Source organism: Mus caroli, unplaced genomic scaffold (assembly GCF_978045245.1).
Source record: "Mus caroli unplaced genomic scaffold, Mus_caroli_1 scaffold_5, whole genome shotgun sequence".
Classification (NCBI taxonomy): domain Eukaryota; kingdom Metazoa; phylum Chordata; class Mammalia; order Rodentia; family Muridae; genus Mus; species Mus caroli.
Genome location: NW_028227260.1, coordinates 98429783 through 98450928, shown reverse-complemented (window position 1 = coordinate 98450928; position 21146 = coordinate 98429783). Strand labels below are relative to the sequence as shown.

Genomic DNA, 21146 nt, shown 5'->3' with positions numbered 1-21146 from the left:
TTTATATATATTGGATATTAGTCCCTTATCTGATTTAGGATAGGTGAAGATCCTTTCCCAATCTGTTGGTGGTTTTTTTGTCTTATTGATGGTGTCTTTAGCCTTGCAGAAGCTTTGTAGTTTCATGAGGTCCCACTTGTCAATTCTCGATCTCACGCGGGACCTGAGACTGCTCTGGTTGGGGAGAGAGAAATCCGGCCCACACAGGGCCACAAGCCTCTTCCGGTCAGAAAAGCACCTGAGCAGCTGGGGCGCAGGGTCTGCTGACACTCGAGCACTTGAAACTTTAAAGCTCACCCCCACTAACATAATTCCTCTAACAAGACCTCCCAATGGTGCCACTCCCTATGTATCTAAGGGGGTTATTTCCATTCAAACCACCTCGCTCCTGATACCTTGGCTTGCACCTCAAAATGGACTGGTAACTAAACAAGCCTACTTCCCCTTGGTTGCTTTTGTCTATGTATGTTGTCACAACTCCAAAAGAAATGAAGGGAACTGGAGAGATGACTCACCAGTTAGTAGCAATGATTGCACTTCTAGAGGAGCTGGGTTCAATTCCCAGTACCCACACTGCAACTAAATACATCTATAACTGCAGTTCCAGGAGATTCAACTCTTCGTTCTGGCCTCCAACAGCATCAGGCACATATATGGTGCACAGACATACACACAGACAAAACACTCAATACATAAAATAAAAATAATTTCAAAAAGGCAACTAAGAAAGTGGGCTTCTTTCTAGTTTCATCATATTTTTACCATTTCACACAATAAGCATACATTACTCTTATAATTAGGTAGGAAGACATAACATTAAGAACCCCCAAAAATTTCAAAGGAAAATGAGTATTTATTCAGGTCGCAAATAGAGTTGTTCTATGCTTAGAACAAATATACAGGAAAAACTGTCACACAGGAAATGAGCAATATACTTTATTACATTAAAAGGTAAGATCCATAACATGACCACACAAAGTCGCACAACTGGAAATGCAACTACCCACCTATCATACAGAGAGCATAATGGTCCATGTCATTATCAGCAAAGACTCAGACATCAAAGCGGGATACAACTTCCATCTGTTATTTATTATAGGACTACAGACTTTCCTTTTTGGTATTATGGTTTTTAATATAGGCCTTGTGAGTTTCTGTTCTAAGTTTAATATGCTATCATAGCAAGAGTGAAGAGAAAACGGAGCTGTTTTTAATGACTTGGCACTGAGAAATTAGCCTATGGGAATCCTTTGAAATACATAAAAACAGTATATTCACAAAATTGATCACAGCATTATTTGTAACACTGAAAATTTGGAAATCACGTAAATGTCTAACAACTGAAAGAAGGCTGAGAAAATTACAATAAATCTATGCAATAACACATATTACCAGCAATATAAAATAGCTGCAAAATTCACTAGTAACCAACCATACATAATGTTCAGAAAGAAAGTAAGAGCAGAAGTTGTATTATAAACAACATAGAGGATCAAGAAATATAAAACATTCATACCCCAAAAAGAACAAACTATGGCAATCTTAGTATAAAGCACTCAGACATTTTCTTGCCTTTTAAAATGTATTTTTCTGCTTTCCAATTTTTGTATAATTAACATATCAAACTCATGAGGAAAAATGTCTTCTAAAAAATGAAGCAAATAACAGATTTTTAAGATGTGTTCATTTTCCCCCATAATACACTCTAGAGAGTCCTGACAGCCTCAGCTTCTAAGCAAGGGGGTAGGGGAGCCAGGCTATGAAGAATGGCTGTGAAGGGGTTGGAGCAAAGAGGAGGGGACAAAGGCTTGAAGGACCAGGGAGGTAAGGATTGGCAAGGAAAGTCAGCCAAGGGAAGGGGTATTGTGGAGCCAGGGAAGACTCTGACTGCTCAACGGAGGTCTTTCTAGACCCTTAGTAGGCACTGACGGTGTTCTTAAAGGGCAGGGGTCAAGAGGGATTTTAGGAAGACACATGGATTCTTTAAGGAACAGGGGAGGGAAAAGGAGGGGAAGGAAATTTCTTGGGAAGGAAAGAAAGAAGGACAGAGGCAATGGTGATGAGAGTGGAAGGAAGAAGCTGATGGCCACAGCAAACTCCCTACTCTATGCCTAAACCAAATATAGTTTGCTCATTGTGGGCAAATGCAGGACAGTAGGGACCTGCCAATAAGGGTGAACACATCTAGATCAAATCCAGGGCATCTCCGTCTAGTCTGCTAGGATGGGAAGGTTCTACATGCGAATTAAAACAGAAATTTTTTAAACTGTTATTTTGTGTTAATGAATTTAAATTTAAATAGCCACATATGTCACTGGAAGCAGAATTCAGAGGGGTTTAAACTAAAACTGTACTTTGGAAGATTAAAAAAAAGAAATATATATATACTATGGTCAAACAGGAACAATAAATAGATGTCAAATAAACACTTGTGTCAAAATCTGTCCCTCTATGAAGGAGATGAAGCTAAAAAAAAAAAAAAACATGCTGTGAGGAGTTTCTAAACTAAATTGTAAAATGATGCTGAGTAGACATCAAGAGAGCAGTAAAGATCAAGAACAAGGAAAGATGGGAGCAAAGCCTTTGCAAAAGTCAGTTTCAGGACCAGAGACAAATCTACTCTACTATAGGCCAACTGGTAAACTCAACAATCTCTCTTTGAAATTTTACACACGTCAAAGTAGTGTCTTGACTTTTTGGTTACAATTTAATACATGACAATAACAATCTAATCAGCTATTTACTATAGTTTTTTGTTTTAAAAACATCCTTGAGACACTGAGCCATTTTTATTGAAATTACTCATTTAAATACAAAACAAAATATATAGAATATTTAGAAAGCTGTTGACTCCTGGTAATTGAACAGTTTTCACCATGTTAGAGAAAGGACTTCTCTTTGGTGACAGTAATGAAGTAACCTTATCCTTACTACATGCCCATATTCTAGTTACCTTCGTACTTAGCGAACACAGAACTACATTCTGAAAATTACTTACACCCTATTAATAAAAAGTATCCACAACCCTCAAGATAATTTACATTTCATAAACATGTTTTGGGATTTTTTTTTTTTTTAGCAAAAAGTAGAATACCTCCTGCCTCCAGGATACATGGATATCTGCAGTTCTCTAAATAGGAATATGAATACAATCTGGAATGATTCAAATCATGGGAATAGTTCCATTTGAAATGCTTTTCATTGTGAATAACAGAATTTTTAACAGATAGCCACTGAGTCCACGAGTTGTAGTATTTACTAACAAATTATTATTTGGGCCATAGAGTATTGAAATAGTTAACTGAATTTCCTAACTTTAACTATACTTTACTAAGCATTATTTATTATTTAATGAAGAAACACCACATTGATCATCACATGGGTATTTTACCTTTGATTCTGAAATCTGTAGTCTTAGAAACTAAGCAATAATTCTAGAAGCAACTTGAATTTCACATTTGAGAAAGAAATGAATCCCATGTTAACATGCTTGACACTCTGGGCTACGTAAGACATATGGTTACTATCTGAAATGCACTAAATTCAACAAGCAAATGATTTCTTGAGTACAGTATTATGTCTGGCTAGCATGGTCTTTAGATATAAAGATAAGATTATACCTTAGTTCACTTTGTACCTGTGTAGTAACGAAGCTATGGGAGCTTTTAAAATGAAAGTTTCAGCTTAGCCCAAATCCAATGGCAAATTCTAACTTAAGAAGGACTACATAAAAAGGGCCATCTGCCACCTAGTCCTAGGCCAGATTGCTGATGCATGTTTTCATTGTTTCCCACTCAGGTTATATCTAATACAATGGGTAGAGGGGGAAGGGGACACATATGTGCCCACTGAGGCTGACAGAACTCAAGGTCTCAGTGAGTGGAGAAGACCTCCATGTTGGGAGTCATTATATACATTGTGATCCTGCAGTGGGTCAGAATCGACAAAATAGAGTTCCCCGGCATGGATATCAGAAAAGTTAGCCAGAAATTCACTAGGATCGAAGCTAACCCACACAGTGTACCTATAGTCTATGGTGCGTATAGAGTAGCCCATGACCTTTATATCTTTTAAGCTTGGCTTGTCAGAATTCCACTGTGGGAAATCTGCAGGCCGGGGGTACTGGCTATAGGCAATCAACTCCCGGGGGTTACCAAACGAGTATGGCTCCTCTTCCAAGTCATGGAGCTGCAAATGCTTCTGTAGATTCTGGCCTTCTCTGCAAAGCTCAACATGAAAAGAAGGGATGGGGCACCGAGGAGGAACTGGCAGTCCTGCAAGTCCAGCGAGCGTGGGGAAGAGAGATACAAGTTCTACGACGTCCTCAGTGTGCCTGCCTGAAACAGGAAGCAGCACAGTTGCATGTAGTACACCGCAGACACCAGCGAAAGCAGAAGCCTGTCTGAGCACCACCTCTTCCCCATCTCTTCTTCATACACAACATCCATTTGTTTGTAAAAGCAGCTTAGAAGTGCTACTTGAGGACTTCACTATTCACTATGACACCCATCCAACGGACTAGCAGGAGGGAAAGTTACAGTGTCTCTGGCCAGCTAGAAGCATTTTTAAACTACTTAAATTTTAGAGCTAGATACTTGATTCAGACACACTGAATCAATTAAAGCTCTACCCGCTGTGTAAAAATCTGTTGAAGATTACTTGTTTTTAAGTGTTTTTATTTGATCCACATTTTCTTTTTAACATGGTAAAAACACAAAACATGAATTTCACAACCTTAACCATGTTTTAGTGGCAATAAATGTATTCATATTGTGTCATCATCACCATCACTTCTACAACTCCTTGTACACCTCTGTCCACACTGCCTCAGAACATCACCATCACTAAACCAAACAGCTGGCCATTTTCTACTACCATCAACTGGTAATTCTCAGTCTACTTTGTAGCACTATGCATTTGACTAGTAGAGATAGCTCATGTGAGTGGTCTCAGTATTTGATCCTACATGCCTCTGTGGCTTATGTGCACTTAACATAATGTCCTCAAGGCTCATCTATTCTATAGCACACTAGAATTGCCTTCCTTTTTAAGAATGGAGAATATTCTACTATATATGTATAACACATTGAGTATATCCTACCGTATATAAATACCACATTGTGTATATCCATCCATGGATTGACAGCAGTAAACAATTCTGGAGAAGGGGGATACTCTGACCAGCCCAGCTGTTCACAGGTCCCCTCTTAGAACCGTCAAGCTTCCTGTAACCGTGTAGAAAACTCTAGGGACCCAGCTTTTATGAGTCATCACCCATGGGGATCTGGGCTTTTCGGCAATGCAGGTACTTAGGAGTAATTGGTGCTCCTGTGAGTAACCTTTCACTCAGAGTCCTGTCAGCAGCTCCAATAAAACTCACTAATTGATTAAGTTGGACTCTGGTGTAATTGTTCCTTTGGTGTGTCATGGGTTCCCTTTCTTGGGAGAGCAGATGTGTGTTTGTCTGTGTGTGTGTGTGTGTGTGTGTGTGTGTGTGTGTGTGTGTGTGAGTTGCATACCCATAGGAAAAATCTCTCATATAAAAAACAAACAAAAAAACCCACCGCTATGAAAGTAAAAGAGGCAGGTGTACATCACTGAAAAACTGTTCCCACTCAATCTAGTGAAGAAGACTTATGACTGTGGGACAATGGCACAGGAAGGCTACTCTGGATACGTGTCAAGAAGAATCAAAGTTTGGAGCTGTGATGAAAGGATGGACCATCTAGAGACTGCCATATCCAGGGATCCATCCCATAATCAGCCTCCAAACGATGACACCATTGCATACACTAGCAAGATTTTGCTGAAAGGACCCAGATATAGCTGTCTCTTGTGAGACTATGCCGGGGCCTAGCAAACACAGGAGTGGATGCTCACAGTCAGCTATTGGATGGATCACAGGGCCCCCAATGGAGGAGCTAGAGAAAGGACCCAAGGAGCTAAAGGGATCTGCAACCCTATAGTTGGAACAACATGATGAACTAACCAGTACCCCGGAGCTCTTGACTCTAGCTGCATATGTATCGAAAGATGGCCTAGTCGGCCATCACTGGAAAGAGAGGCCCATTGGACTTGCAAACTTTATATGCCCCAATACAGGGGAATGCCAGGGCCAAAAGAATGGGAATGGGTGGGTAGGGAAGTGGGGGGGGGGTATGGGGGACTTTTGGGATAGCATTGGAAATGTAATTGAGGAAAATACGTAATAAAAAAACAAATTAAAAAAAAAAGAAGAATCAAAGACATGACATGAGGAGGCAACATGACATGATAGGAGGTCATGTAAGGCCTTAATGTCCGTTGTGAAGACATTTACTCAGTGTGATGGGAGCACAGGAGGCTCCTATGCAGGGCTGTAATTTGGAGGTTTTATATTCCATTTTGATTTTCATCTTTGCAGTGTTAGGGATAGAAGCTAGGGCTTCAGTACAGCCTAGACATGAACTCCACCACTGAGGTATATCCCGACTTCTGCTTTGAGTTTGAAAATGGTTACTTGCAATATTACGAGAAAGAAGACTCTAGAGAACCAAGGGCACATGCAAGGAGACTTCAGAAAGTTGCTACAGCAGAAGGCTGGTGGAAGTGAAACTGAGAATGGGCAGAGACAGATTCTGAATGGAGAGGACCATGCTTGCTGCTAGATTGCATAGCATATATGGAATAAAGAAAAAAACACATTGAAAAGACTCTGAACATTCTTTTTTCAGTAGCAGGAATTGAACCTTGGCACTGAATTTGCATACTATGTATACCTAGGAATTGAAACAGCATGCTAGACAAACACTATAGCTTTGAGCCACACCCTGAGCATGCATTTTTGTTTTTGTTTTTGTTTTTGTTTTTGTTTTGTTTTGTTTTGTTGGAGGAGGTGGTTTTGGTTTTTAGGTGAGTTCTCAGTAAATTGCAGAGGCTGGCCTCGCCAGAGGATGGTCTCAGACATGTTTTGAGCATGTGATTTTCATACCTCAGCCTATGAGTAGCCGTCATTACAAGGCTCGGTCTACAGGTATTTTTTGGTTGGTTGGCTGGTTAGCTGGTTGGTTTTGTGGTTTGAGGGCCTATGTAACAATTGTCATTTCTAAGAAAAAGTGTGTCAAAGGTAAGGAAGAAGGTGAAGCACTGTAAGTTTAGCTCTAGGCATGTCAGACTGACTAGCCAAGTGGGACAAACTGTTTGAAATACAAACTGAGGTTCAGAGAAAAGATAAAGACTAGAGATTACACTTGGAAAGCACTGGCTACACTACAATACAGGGATTTCTATTTGCTAAGTGTCTTCCAACAGATTTGTCCCAACAATAAATAGTTAAATGTGCCTTGAAAGTATTTCACTTTTTTCTTGGTGTTTGGAAAGAAACATAGAGCATGCAACATGTGCAACAAAAGGAGGAAAATCAAAACTCAAAACTCCAGAAAGGCCAGAATGATTTAAACCTAAGATCAATTTACACAACAGAGAACATAAAGTGTAAGACTGCAGTGATAAAGATGGAGTCCACGGCCAGCCAGTCCTGAAAGGGGGCACGCTGATATAGTGCAATTCACAGAAAAGCACCCTACAAACAACAGCAGATAAAGTCAGGATACAAGTCTTAGAACCCTATACCAGCCACCTCACACAAGCAGGAAAAGGACCTGTTTTCAAAGCATGTAGAAATCAAAGTAGATGCCCTTTACTGCTGGGGAGTACAGAGCAAATTAAATGAATGTGTTTTAGTAGGCCAATGAGCTCCAAAATTGAAAATACTCCCCCAAAATTGAATGTCTCCCCCCAAAAAATGGGGGATATAAGACATATCTGTGAAATAGTCCACTTGTGTGTTGGGGAGACTGTCCCAGCAGTCTATAGCAACTTCCTCTAACGTCTAACATGCTGTTGTCACTTCTAAACAGTTCTCCCACCTCTGAAATGTCACATACTCTTTTGGCCCCCTAGACTTCCCAAGAGCCCTATGTACAGTGGCCGTTCTTGTCAGCTCTTGTTCTGCCATGTACTCCCAACCTAGAGCATGGGAGATGCTAAGAAATCTATGTATAGGAAATAGTATTGAGAATGAATTCCAACATAGCACAAAGAGGGTTAGCTTGTTGTCTGATAAGGTAGTCCACATATAACGCACAGGTCCTCTCATTGCTAGGCATTATTCCTTCTGTCTGTCTGTATGTGTGTACCTGCATCCATCCAATCCGAAGCCGGATCAAAGGGGTCCCGGTATGGAAAGAGCTTCTGGCCTGCTGCAGGAAGTGGGGCCGTCCTTCCAGGGACATAGAGCATCAGGGGCACACGGGTAGCGACATCAAAGTTGCTGTATTTGGCCCATTCTCCATGTTCACCTAGGGCCCATCCTGGGCCATAAAAAAGCATACAATATAAGAAAATGAGTAAATATATTATGCTTTTCATACTTTAGATACCATTTCATTCCTCAGTGTAAAGACCAGAGGACACTTAACCTCATAACTTAAGAAAATCCCTCTAGAATTATAAAATGTAACTCATATAAATGCTGTTTTATTCAAAAGCAGACATCTGTTCACAAAGAAGAAACCTTCTTTAAATTCCTAAACTATAGTTTTGGAAAAAAAAACTATACTTTTTAAAAGTAATAAAAAAATAATATACACTGAATTTTATCTGTTTCAAGAGGCACCCAATAAACATGCTTCCTCTGCCAAGGCAGGAACCTATCCATACTTTAGTGCCTATTAGGCACATGCTCTCCCACTCAGCTGCACTCAGCAATTCTTCCTTATGGCAGGGACCTGAAAGGCAGCCATTCCACTACTTTGCCCTCTATCAGGGACTTCAGATTCTCTTTGTTTGTTTAAGATTTACTTATTTATTTTATGTATGTGAGTACACTGTAGCTGTCTTTAGACACACCAGAAGAGGGCATCAGATCCCATTACAGATGGTTTTGAGCCACCATGTGGTTGCTGGGAATTGAACTAAGGACCTCTGGAAGAGCAGTCTTAACCAATGAGTCATCTCTTCACCCTCTGGGTTTCAGATTCTTAATACCAGGGTTGTATGAGCTACATAACTGTACACAAGATAAGGACATCTTGGGCTGCAGAGATGGCTCAGCCATTAAAGACTAGGCTCACAACCAAAAATATAAGATAAGGATATCTTGGGTTCTTTATTAATTTATTTTATGTGCACTGGTGTTTTGCCTGTGTGTGTGTCTTTGTGAGGATGTGGGATTCCCTGGAACTATAGCTACAGACAGTTATGAAGACAACCATGTGGGTGTTATGGATTGAACCCAGGTCCTCTAAAAGAGCAGTCACTGCTCTTAAACACTGAGCCATCTCTCCAGCCCCTCTCCTGATCTTTTAAAAGACTTATCATATACATTCATATGTGAAGACAAAAAAAAATAATAATACAAATTTTCAGCTCCAAGTAAGAAAAAGAAATCCTTAGCATTCACTTAAAGTCCCCATTCCAAAAGATAGTGTGAATACTACAGGTTAGGAATCCTCAACCAGCTTACATATAAGCATGCTTTAAAGACAAAAGTGTGTGACAATGAGTGTATGTTGTAAAAATAACGATAAATACCAAAAGCTTGAATGAATTGAGGGAAGCACTGGTGTACACCTGTACTTTATTTACAGTCATGTTTGCTGACTTTTGCCAGGAGAGGTTGCAGAGACTAGCCTGCAACTTCCCTTCTTCAGGTTCCAGACAATGCTGGAGCTACAAACAAGTGCCACAGCCATTAAGAGATTGTGGTCATGATGCTACACATATAGCTCTGTGGGTAACAGTGCTGCTGCTCTTCCAAAGGACTGGAGTTCAGTTTCCAGTACCTATGTCAGGTGAATCACAACTGCCTGAATTTCCAGCTGGTCTCTGCACACATAGTAGATACTTATACACACACACACACACACACACAAAGACAGATAAAATAAATTGGGGCTAGAGAGATAGCTCAGCAGTTCAGAGAATTTCCACCCTTTCAGAGGACCGAAGTTGGATTCTAGTACGTATGTCAGACAGTTTACAACTGTCTATGGCTCCAGACCCTCTCTGTCATCGGCAGGCACTGTTCTCATGTATGCACACCAACACAGAGATATACATAACTTAAAAATAAGAAAACATGTTTAAAATGTTAAAGAGACAAAAACAAATCCTCTCTCACAAGCAATTAAGATAAAAAGATGCAGCACCTGCCTCCATTCTCACATATCCAAGATGGGAGATGCACAAACAACTAAGTTGCTTTTAAAAGCACCCCATGATCCTGGACTCAGAGCACCCCTATGTACATGAGAATTTTTCAAAGTGTCCTTTGCAGGAAACTGAGATACTCAATTCACCAATACCCTGTAAAACGCTTACCATGATCAGATGTGAAAGCAATAATTGTGTTGTGGGCTAGACGAAGATCATCCAAAGCGCTCAAAACATGTCCAACCTGAGTATCCAAATAGGACACAGAAGCAAAGTAGCTCTGGCGGATTTTCCGCTGCAAATTAAAAAAAAGAATCACAAGAATGAAAACAATTTTATTTACCTTGGCATACAAAATGAACAGCTACCTGAACGAGCATCTCTCCCAATCCCAACCTCTCCATTCACTGATTCTTAGCCTTAACCTAACGTTCCTTTTCCCACCGTCTGCAACCCTTTGCCTGCAGCGTACAGACTAACAGTCTGCAGAACCAAACTGACATGTTTGAAATTTAATCAGCTTTTACTTTAGGATACAGATCATGGCAAATGGATGCAATTTACTGTACCTTTCTGTCTACTCTGCACATTCTGGACAGTCCCTAGAAATGAATATCTAAACAGAAAATGATCCCTTAATCCTTGTATGCTCAGAGCCACACCTTCTCTGGTAAGGGGTATGCCAAAGATACCACTCAGCTCAATTCAAGCCACCAGGTGACTTGAAAAACTAGAAATGAATTGCCTCCCAGCCATGGATACCAGAAGTCCAAACAAAATCAAGGTTTGTGGAATGCCATCTCTGAAATTTCTACAGGTATCTGCATCCCCTGGCTTGCAATAGTCATTGCATGCTGTTTCCATCTGTTTCTGTCACTATCCTCCCTACCTGACCCCTTTCTTATCAGGACAATAGTCAAGTTGGATTAGGGACTTGATTAGTATGACTCCATCTTATCTTAAAGCAGGCTATATTCTGAGGTTTAAGGAGATATCAGATATATAACGGTTCAGTATATCTTTTGGGGAAGACACAAATTAGCTCCAAATAGTGACCCTGAGTAGGCCTTTCCTCTGACCACTTCTTACCTAGCAAGAAGTGGAAATTGATTAAGTTCATAAACCACTGTTAGTTAGCTCATTTTAACAAACTCTCAATGGGCAGAAGAACAATGAAAGACAAGAGAGCAGTCAAAGCCCCTAAACCCAAAAGGGACTGTTGGGACTGCTAGTCTATACCCATAAGTAAAGGAGCCAAAAGCCCATCCTGGGCTAACTCCTCAATTATTGCATATAAGCCTTAAGGCAAAAGATTATTCTTCCTCTCCCACTAATCCCCAAACAGTAATAAGCAAGATAACCACTTACCAGATCAGCTCCATCTCCTGCTTTCCTCAGGGCCCCTGCCTTATCAGATGGACCTGTCAGCTGCTACTTGTCACTGCTAGGATAGGGACAGTCATAAGACGTGTCCCTTCATCTGACTGCAGTGATACACATCTATGCTTATAGAAAGATTATGCTGAACCACTGCCTACATATAGTTTTTAGTACATAAACTTCAGTCTGGAGCCTAGAGAACTTTAGTTCTCTTGGGAATCAAGGTATTTCCTGCCTGTTAGTCATGGAAAGAAAACAACAAAGAAGTTGCGCAACCTAGCTAATAAAACTACAGCTATAGATAAGTAAGCATACACATTATCAGGAGGACCAAGGCTAAGACATGGATTGAGCCTTCAAGCTAGTTGGTCAAGATAAATGAGGGAAGTCCTCACAGAGGAGTTCCCATGGCTATCACCCAAATGGGAGCAAGATGCTCTAAAGCAACAGTTGTTATGCATACAATAAAGTGGAGTGACAGAAGAGCAGGACACAGTCAGAGCTATGTAATGACATAGGAAGACAAACAAGAAACAGTGGCTTAGCGCCAGATGAAACAGATTTGGAAGGTCTTTAAGGGATTAAAAGTCCCAGGCTATAGGCCAAGAAGCTTTTTCAAGACATAAAAGTAATACAATATAGGCTGCAGGTTAGCAAAAGTCCTGTGGCAACAGAAGGGCAGATTCTAGGGGCTTTAGACAAAACAGCACCAGACTACTGCTGGCCCTTAAGAAGAATTCAGAATGCTAAAAGAAGGGCTGAAAGGTACACAGTGTATGTACCTATAATCCTGGCACTTGGAAAGCTGAGGCAGAAGGATCACCATGCATTGTTGTCTAGATGGGGGTACAGTAAAAACCTGTCTCAAAAAAATCGAAAAATTTAGAAAGCAAAATGCATTGCAGTTGTCCAGAAAGATGTGTTCAGAGAACAGGGGAGACCTAAGAGGAATACGGAGACATCAATCAGGTGTAGATACAGGCAAGGAACTTAGTGTTATAGGAAGATGAGAAAGCCAAGGGTGACAAAAGTTCACAGTCAGCAACAAAACAGCATGACCTGCTGCCATGTGATAGAAGGGCACAGAGTGGAGAAGAAAAGGCAGAGTAGGGGTGGAGACCTGGCCATGTGGGACAGAATTAGGGTCTCCATCATCATCTGCCTGGGAGTGGCTCACAGGAAGGTAGACATGTGTAATCTGAAAGTCAGGAGGGATGCCTAGGCTAGAGGAATAGTTCTTGGATCAATCTAACAAGAGGCTAACTAGGGAAAATGGGAAGAGAGGCCAATATGGAGGGCTGAAATTGACCAGGTAGCAATACGTAAGTGGGAAACACAGGAAGGCCCTGTTATGCATGCTGAAATAGAGGAAGGGCAGAAAGGTTGGCAAGGAAGCCCAGGAGTTGGACAGCTTAGATTAGATTAGATTAGATTAGATTAGAGAAAGTAGCACCAAGCTACTTTAAAACAGAATTTTCCAACAAGGTCAGTGTCTGCCATAGTGAGAACTCTTAGTGATCCAGGAAGGCAGAAGCCCATGCAGAGAAAGATGTCCAACAAACAGACCAGGAAGATCATGGATGTAGACAGAATAGGGTACTTTTCACTACCCTCCAACAGTAGTTGATGGAACAGAGCAGCAAAAAGAAGAGAGAACTTAGCAGAGCTATGAGGCATGGTACAAAGGGACATGAGCAGACAAAGATACTGCAGAGAACATCGGTAGGAATAGACCTCACCAAACAAGCAAAGAACTTCGCTAGGCAGCTGAAAACCTCTGCTTAGCAGCAACAGAGGTTCTTTCCAGCAGCTCTCACAGCTAGACTGCCTCAGGATCAGGATACTGCAAATGGAACAACTATGCTGAGAAAAACACAAGAACAAGGAGAGTCATGTCACAGGGCCTGCCTCCCAAGACACAGTGGGAAGAAAGGTAACAAGAATGTCAGGCAACGAAGCTACAAGGAGAAGGGGCTAGAGCCAGGCTTGTGACCAAACAGGTATAGGGATAGCATAAAACTGGGAGCTGAAGGAAGGAGAGAGGTGACACTTAGCAAAGACATCCAAAGCTACAATAGGCCAGGGAGCATGGCTCAGGTCCATAGAGCATGAGGCATGGCCCTATACACAAGATCACCCAAGTGACAGTATGAGCCATGATGTTTGCTGTGTCTAATAGTTAGAAGTTTAATGAAGGGACACACACAGAACATGAAGGGGTCCTCTCCATGCAGCCGAAAACCCCAAGTCAATGTTCTCAGAGAAGACTCACCCATCCTGCTTCTGTTTGACTAAGGAAGGAAGGCACGGTAACTTCAGAGGTCATGCCACTGCCACGGGGTGGGAAGTGAACTTAAAACAAAATGTCTGAACAGACAAAAGCAAGCATGGTAGTTTGAAGTTAGGGGTCCGTGGGGCTGAGGCAGCTCCATTTGGCACCAGCTCCATGTCCAACCAGGTCGCAGAGCAGTTTCCTTATCTAATAACACTGAAGTTTTCATCTAGCCAGAACATGCAAATGCGTAGAGACCTTTCTGGCACCTCATCGATTTTAGAGGGGCATTTTAACTGCCTGTGACTAATACAATAGGTATGGACCTAAAGCTGCAGCTCACACCAGCGTGTTATCAGACAAGACAGAGCTAGGAAGAAAGTTGGCAACATGGCACACGTCTTGCTTTCCAAACTCTCTCTACTTGCCATTTAAAACTCAGGAAATCACACAGTTGTGCGGAATTTATACACCTTACCCTGAACTCTGGCTGTGCAAACTCAGGGCCAAAGGGCTTTGGACAATGAACGAGTTACATTTTTGTGTTAGACTCACTTCATTTTAAAATATATTCTCCTTGCAGTGGTTCTTAAACCAGTGAGTGCATCACAACCATCTCATATGCTTTCTGAGGAAATGTGGCTTCTTTTGCCTCATCTTCAGTTCTAGGGCTGGGAATATAGTTCAGTAGTAGGGTCCTTGCCTAATGTATGCGAGGCCCTTGGTTCAGCCACTACTACTGCAAAAATATAAAGCAAGAAGAAAATAGGGAGGGAGGGAGAGAGAGGAAGAGAAAGAGAGATGGATGGAGGGAGGGAGGAAGGGAAGGGAAGGGAGGAGGGAGGGAGAGGGGTCCATATGCATAGGTGGGCCAGAACTCTGTACGGTTAACAAGTCTGCCTAGCAAATCAGATACAGGAAGTGCCAGGAGTAGACTTTGAGACCGCTACCTTCTTTTACTCTTACTCTCTACCACGTGCTTCAGCACTTATGTCCTAAGACTTCAGAAAGAATATGGCTCTGCATGTCTGTTTTAGTCACCAGAGAAAGGCTGAGGGATGAGGAAAGGACTCAACATAACTAAATGACTAACAGGGAGCAAAGAGATATGACACATCACAGCTGACAGCACTGGCCATGATACCCCACCTACCTCTATTCCAAGGCTCAACTCACTCAAGTCACCCCAAAAGTGCCAGGTGCCACTTTAGGCTTTCCCTCAGAGGAAATGAAAGTGCCAGCAAACTAAAGATTCTGCACTTTTCTACAAACATCCCAACTGTGACCAATATTAATCCCCCATGGGCTAGGGGGGTTCACCCAAACTACATCCAATCTCTGTGCCTGTTTAAAACAAGTCTGGATGCCACCTTCTTAGGGAGCTAAGGTACTAGTAGGAAAACTTGATCTGCACAGCACTACCCATGTCAATAAATATTAAGAGAAATCCACTGCTCAGAAAAAAATCATATGGAAGGGTTTTGTTTGTCTTTTTGAAACAAGATCTTACTATTTAGTCTAGACTGGTCTTGAGCTCATTATGTAATAAACAGGTTGGCCTTGAACTCAAAGTTGCCTCACCAATGGTATTACACAATCACTCATCCCCCAAGCATACTACTAGTACCTGAAAATCCTCAGGAATTGGTCCATAGGGAACACTGATGTTTAAAGCTTGGACATCTTCCCTCTCCCTGATATCCATCCAGGGGTTGTAGGCTACAGGTGGTAGGCTATCAGGAACATGGGGATCAGGAGCCAGGGTTATGTTTTCCAAGGGATACAACTTCTGAAATTCCTAGGACAAAAATAAACAAAGCCACAAGGTTGCTAGTCGTTTGGCAAAAGCACAAAGTTGTGTTTTCTGAAAGCCTATGATACATTTACTTGGTGCTAATGCTTTCCGGCTACTCACCCGCTCTCACCTGCTCTGTGCCTGATAGATCTGAACAGCAACAAAATCCTAAATCCTGGTTCTGACAACCACAGCAACAACTGTTCTCTCCTACTGCTCCCCACCTTACTTCCAACATACAAAGGCGGGGTTGAAGCACAGTGGGTTCCCAAAACTTCCCTAACCTTCAGTGAGTCAGGAGAACTCATAGGACTTAGTACAAGGTCCCATTTACTAGAGTGAAAATATTTCAAACCCAATCAGAAAAGGAAAAACAAACATGAAGGAAAATCTGGAGGAAACCAGTGACCAGCTTTAGAGTCCCTTACCAGGAATTTCACCTAGGAGGCACATGCTGTCCCAGCTAGTTGAAAGACAGTACATGTTTAATGCTGCCAACCAGTGAAGCTCAATAAAACTGTAGCATAGAGTTTTGACATGGGTCTCATCATGTAGGCATTCTGCCTCGACCATAAAATTTCAGGCTTCCATAAGGAAACCAGTGATTCAGCATGTACCATGTCTGCCAAAACTACTTAGGCACTCCCAAATCAAAGCTCCTAGTTGCCAGACAGGGCCAATATTAAAAGCCGACTTCTGAAAGGCTTGCAAGCTAGGCAGCTTTATGAACTCTTTTCTCCATGGAAACAGAAGAGGCTAGATGGCATAAGCTTTTTCCAATGATGCTGAGAGCTCCTGCTATGAGGGCAAGATCCACAAGGCTCATCAAAGAAGAAGCCTACAACATCAAAGGGCATACTTCCCAGTCTGTACTCTCAGTTATAACTAAGAGACACTCTTTATAAAGTGAAAATGCTAGGCTACTCAGACCCAGGAAAAAGCAAGCAGAGAAAACCTGGAAAAGATGATTTAAAAGAACTATACATTCTAAACGATACAAAGAAGCATAGACTTGAAGTGGCCATAAGCAATTCTGTCTCCTGTGCCCATGGAGTCTAATGCGGCAGCCTTAGGGACGACTGACAATTGGGAAAGGCGGCTTTCTGTTTCCTAGGATTATTTTCCAAAGAGTATGGCTCCTGGTGGCTTTATGTCACCTCTGTACATCATTGTGTAATCCCACCTGCATGATGAGTTCAAACAAAAGAAAGCAAACCTCCACTATAGGATATTCTCATTTCTTACAAGGTTCTTTTTGGTTACTTGTTTGTTAGTTTTTTAGTATTTCTCGAGACAGGGTTTCACTGGGTAGCTTGGTTGTGTTGGAACCCTCTATGTAGATCAGGCTGGCCTTGAACTGCAGACATATGCCTGCTCTATGTACCACCACCAACAAGCTTCCTCCAAAACTCTTCACATGTTCTAAGAGTACTTCTTGTTTTTGAACTATGATTACCATCATTCTAAGTTCACTAGTAAGCACCAGGCATCCTGGTAGGTAGGTTATGACCACCTTCAATACACAATATAGATATAGTGGCAGCTCTACCTTGGGGTATCTGAAGGGGATATGTGGCTTGTGGTACCCAACTGCCAGGAAGAAAGGACTGGCTGATGTCTTCATCTTTTCCAACAATCCGATGGCTTCTTCTGTGCTCTGTTTGTCAGGCAAGGTACCTTCAGGCACATCTGCCACATCGACAGGACAAAGCAGATTGGCGTGGAGTTTTCCATCTTGTCCCTTACACGTCTTTCAAAACAAAATATGTAACATTCTATTAAATTCAATAACTAGAAATCCTGACAGGTACACACTGAATGATTAGCACCATCGCCAACCCTCAATTGTTCACTCAGTGAACAGCAATATTAAAAGCAGAACTGAACCAGCAAAATCCAAATAACACTCAGTCCATTGCTATGAATTGTATCTCCAGACCATGACTAATTAAAGGTTACCCAACTAAAACATCAAAATGATATCAAAACGATACAAGGATCTTCAGCACTAAACTTCATCCAGAGTGAGCATGACAAATCCATTAAACGAACTGTTCACACTACTGCTTAAAGTTAAGGTTTGAATTCATTACCTGTGTATGTGTACACATGTTTATGTGTGTGCCACTGCACATGTAGGGGTGTACATGAAAAGCAGAGGTTAACCTCAGTTGTGCCTCATTAGACTAGCCTGGCTGGAGAGCAAGCCCCAGGGAGCTGTTTGTGTCCCCAACACTGGCTTCTTGATGGATAGTAGAAATTGAGCGTGGATCCTCATGCTTTCAGAGTGAGCACTTTACTGAGTGAGCTGTGACCATGACCGAACATAAGGTTTTAGAATGAGAAATACTCCCAATCAGCTACTATGCCTCTAATTCCAGCAGCATGAGGGAAGCTGAGGCAGGAGGATTCCAAGTCTGGGGCCAACCTGGGCTTCAGAGCAAGTTCCAAACCAGCCTGTCTAGACTATATAGTAAAATACTGTAAAACAAATTAATCTCACAAAAAACTACTCATTGTGCCCATCAAAGCAATCACTAAAGACCCTAATGCTTATCTCTATAAGACAGCACAACAATCAATATATTTAATAGTTCATTTTCTAGACAAGTGCTTCCTCGGCCCTTGTACAGACCTACCTTAGTGTTTTCATATTTCTCTGAGGATGGATGATACGGTGGAAAAGACCAGCTATATGGATAATCATCACTGTGATTGGAAGATATACCTTAAATAGGGAAAGAAAATTGTTGAATAAAATATGAAAGGTCTTTCAATACCCTACTGCCAAATTAAAATTGAACAACTATGCAAGTAGCTCCTCCCCTCTTTGGGGCTCAGTTTCCTCACCCATAAAATCAGAACATCAAGACAGATAATGTTTCCATTAAGAGCAACTGCCCATGATTTTAGTAATTAGCATCTAACTCCCCAGTTACTAAGCCTTGGAAGTGAGCAGTCTATAAGAAACAGAGAACCTTATCCCTAAATCTAGTTATCAGGAAAGAGATCAAGGAACAGCGGAAAGGCCTTGTTTAATTTCTCTTCCCAAAGTATAATCTCTTCTCTAGAAAATACTCACTTCCCTCCAGATATCCTCAGGTAAGCCATGCTGTACCAACTAGGAAGTTCAACTGATAATCAGCTTTCAGCCACACAATATGATTTCTGATAGATTATTTTTTCAAGACTGGGCCTGCTTTTTAAAAACTGACTGCTACTTTCAACCTGGACTGCCTGCTAGGTTCCAGAAGAAAGCTCCTGAGCCTGTCGGTTATATGTACAAAGAGCTCTTGGAGACACCCAAGCTGTCTCCTTTGGTGAGAAGTACCATCATGGTCACAGCTCTAGCATTTGAACACACTTCACACTCATGGATGTTGCTACTAGCATGCTCCCTTCGTTAGGCATCAAGAAAACTACAGCCCCAGCATTCCAGAGAAGAAATGTGAGACTCAAAGAAGAAGATAAACTATTAGCCAAAGACAGCCACATGGCTAAGAAGTGGCAGCACTTAGACCAGGACCAAGTGCCCACATCCCTGATGCTATTTCCCAGTGAGGTGAACTCTGCTTCCACATCAGTGAAAAGCCAGAAGCCTAACTAACTGTTATGCCAGACTACTATGCTGTCATTAAAAATGAATTTTTTGAGGAGTGTAATATAATGGGAAATATTTACTCTTACTCATAGTGTAAAATTATAAAAATAACCACAAATCAGAATAACGCTATGTCCAAAACACAAGAAAATTTTTGTTTGCCACATCAAACACAGCTTTCCCCAGGGTGGTTCAATTACACACTTACATTCTTTGGTTTCTTAAAATTCTTGAAATCAAGGAATCATGTGATCCTATTATCTGTTTTAAAGTGCTATTTATTCTTCATTTAGGAAGTAAATAACTACTTTATCAGGTAGTATTCAAAGTCAGAATTTGACAGCCAGCTGACTTCCTCTTTCTAACATTCCTCACAGAGAAAGCAGTGGCTTTCACCACGCTGAAGCCCATACTTGGACATCAAGTCCACAAAGTACCTCTGGACATTTGAGGTCCTCACCCCCAAAACTTTACAGACAGACATCCTGCAAGGCCCAGACCAGAGCTTTAAGGACCACCCTGTGGTCAAGCCCAGAGCTGAACTGACACCAAACCTGCCTCTCCGACAGCAGCTACATGAATCTGACGACATTACCTCCAACTTCCAAAAGGAAATCTGTTTCTTTCGATTCTTTTTTCATTTAGAATGTGAATATGAGACTAGGTTAAAGAAATGCTTTGTTTTGTTGTTTTTCATAGAATGGCATCAATGAACAAGTTACCTAAGTCTGACAAGGGAAAAGCCACTACAAGGATAGTCCCAACCGAGTATTGAAGCACAGAAACAAAAAGCCCAGGTTTTAGTAATTGAACAGTACCAGGGTGAAAGACTTTCCCAACCGACATGGTCACGTAGCCATTCTCCTTGAAGTATTGGGGGATGGTGGAAAAATTTCCAGAATGTACCCTCCAGTAGGAATTGAAGTCATACAGGCGGGTGGTGTCAGGCCTCCTCCCAGTGAGGAAGGACACTCGACTTGGTGCGCACACTGCTTGCTGTTAAGGAGCAGAAGCAAATGTCAACAACGTCACAGCCAAATGTGTCTGCAGTCTTCAAGGTAACTAAGCAACCTCTCCAGATCCTCAGCAACAGCCTGGCAGCTGAGTCATGGAGATGTCAAAGCCAACCAGTGGGATTTGGGCCTTGCCCAGGTACTGGAGACTGTTGTCTGCCCAACAAAGGAAGACAGCAATCAGGCTCTCAAAACAGCAATTGTGTTTTCCTATGCAACGTCACCCCTAGGTACCCAGAAAGGGTGATGCTCTGAGAGAGTAGCCCTGAAAAGGGGGTTCAGGGAGGACAACTGCCATGGACTGACTCTTAGCCACCCACTCTTAGCCATCCACAACTCGGTTGGCAGACCCACAGGTTGGATTTTTCAGCTCCCGTCAATTCCTGTTTCTAGCTGAAAGCTAGCCAAGCCTGTCTTAAGCATGTTAGGGCCAGGGCACTGTCTCCACCCAAGAAGGAGGGGAAATCCTGCAAATGCGAGCTTCCTTGTCCATGGAGAAGAGACTTGCCTAGGCCTTCATTTTCTACGTTCTGCTTTCCCCTTTCAAGGAGGTCTCTAGAGCAGCAGCCTGCTTCTCCCTACTGTCTATACACAAAGGGGCATATACCCATACCTAAAGGTCCTTGGACATACCTGAGCAAAGGCATTCTGAAAGAGAACGCTATGGGATGCCAGCTGGTCAATGTTTGGGGACCTCACTAGCTTGTCTCCATAACAGCCCAGGGAGGGGCGGAGATCATCCACAATGATCAGAAGAACATTCAGAGCATCTGCACAGGAGAGAGGGGCTTTGGTTATACCACATGCAATGACACTGAAATCCCCCTCCCTAGGCTAATGAAAGGATAAAGGCAGTCCATCCAGAAAAGGGGTGACCAGGGCTCTGCTCCA

At 42.0% G+C, this 21146-nt stretch overlaps 1 protein-coding gene across 2 annotated transcripts in view; it reads right to left on the bottom strand.

Moving 5' to 3' along the window:
- Nucleotides 1-914: 914 nt before the first annotated feature.
- Nucleotides 915-21146, bottom strand: part of Ids (iduronate 2-sulfatase) — a 29659-nt gene continuing 9427 nt past the window's right edge. For both annotated transcript variants that reach the window (XM_085838165.1, XM_021153363.3), the window contains 8 exons: nucleotides 20889-21025; nucleotides 20061-20238; nucleotides 18281-18369; nucleotides 17191-17391; nucleotides 15474-15644; nucleotides 10363-10489; nucleotides 8178-8351; nucleotides 915-4337 (listed from right to left, as the gene is read on the bottom strand). In XM_085838165.1, coding sequence (XP_085694291.1) covers nucleotides 3865-4337; nucleotides 8178-8351; nucleotides 10363-10489; nucleotides 15474-15644; nucleotides 17191-17391; nucleotides 18281-18369; nucleotides 20061-20088 — 1263 coding nt within the window. In that variant the 5' untranslated portion in view covers nucleotides 20089-20238; nucleotides 20889-21025 and the 3' untranslated portion in view covers nucleotides 915-3864. The remainder of the gene's footprint in view (nucleotides 4338-8177; nucleotides 8352-10362; nucleotides 10490-15473; nucleotides 15645-17190; nucleotides 17392-18280; nucleotides 18370-20060; nucleotides 20239-20888; nucleotides 21026-21146) is intronic.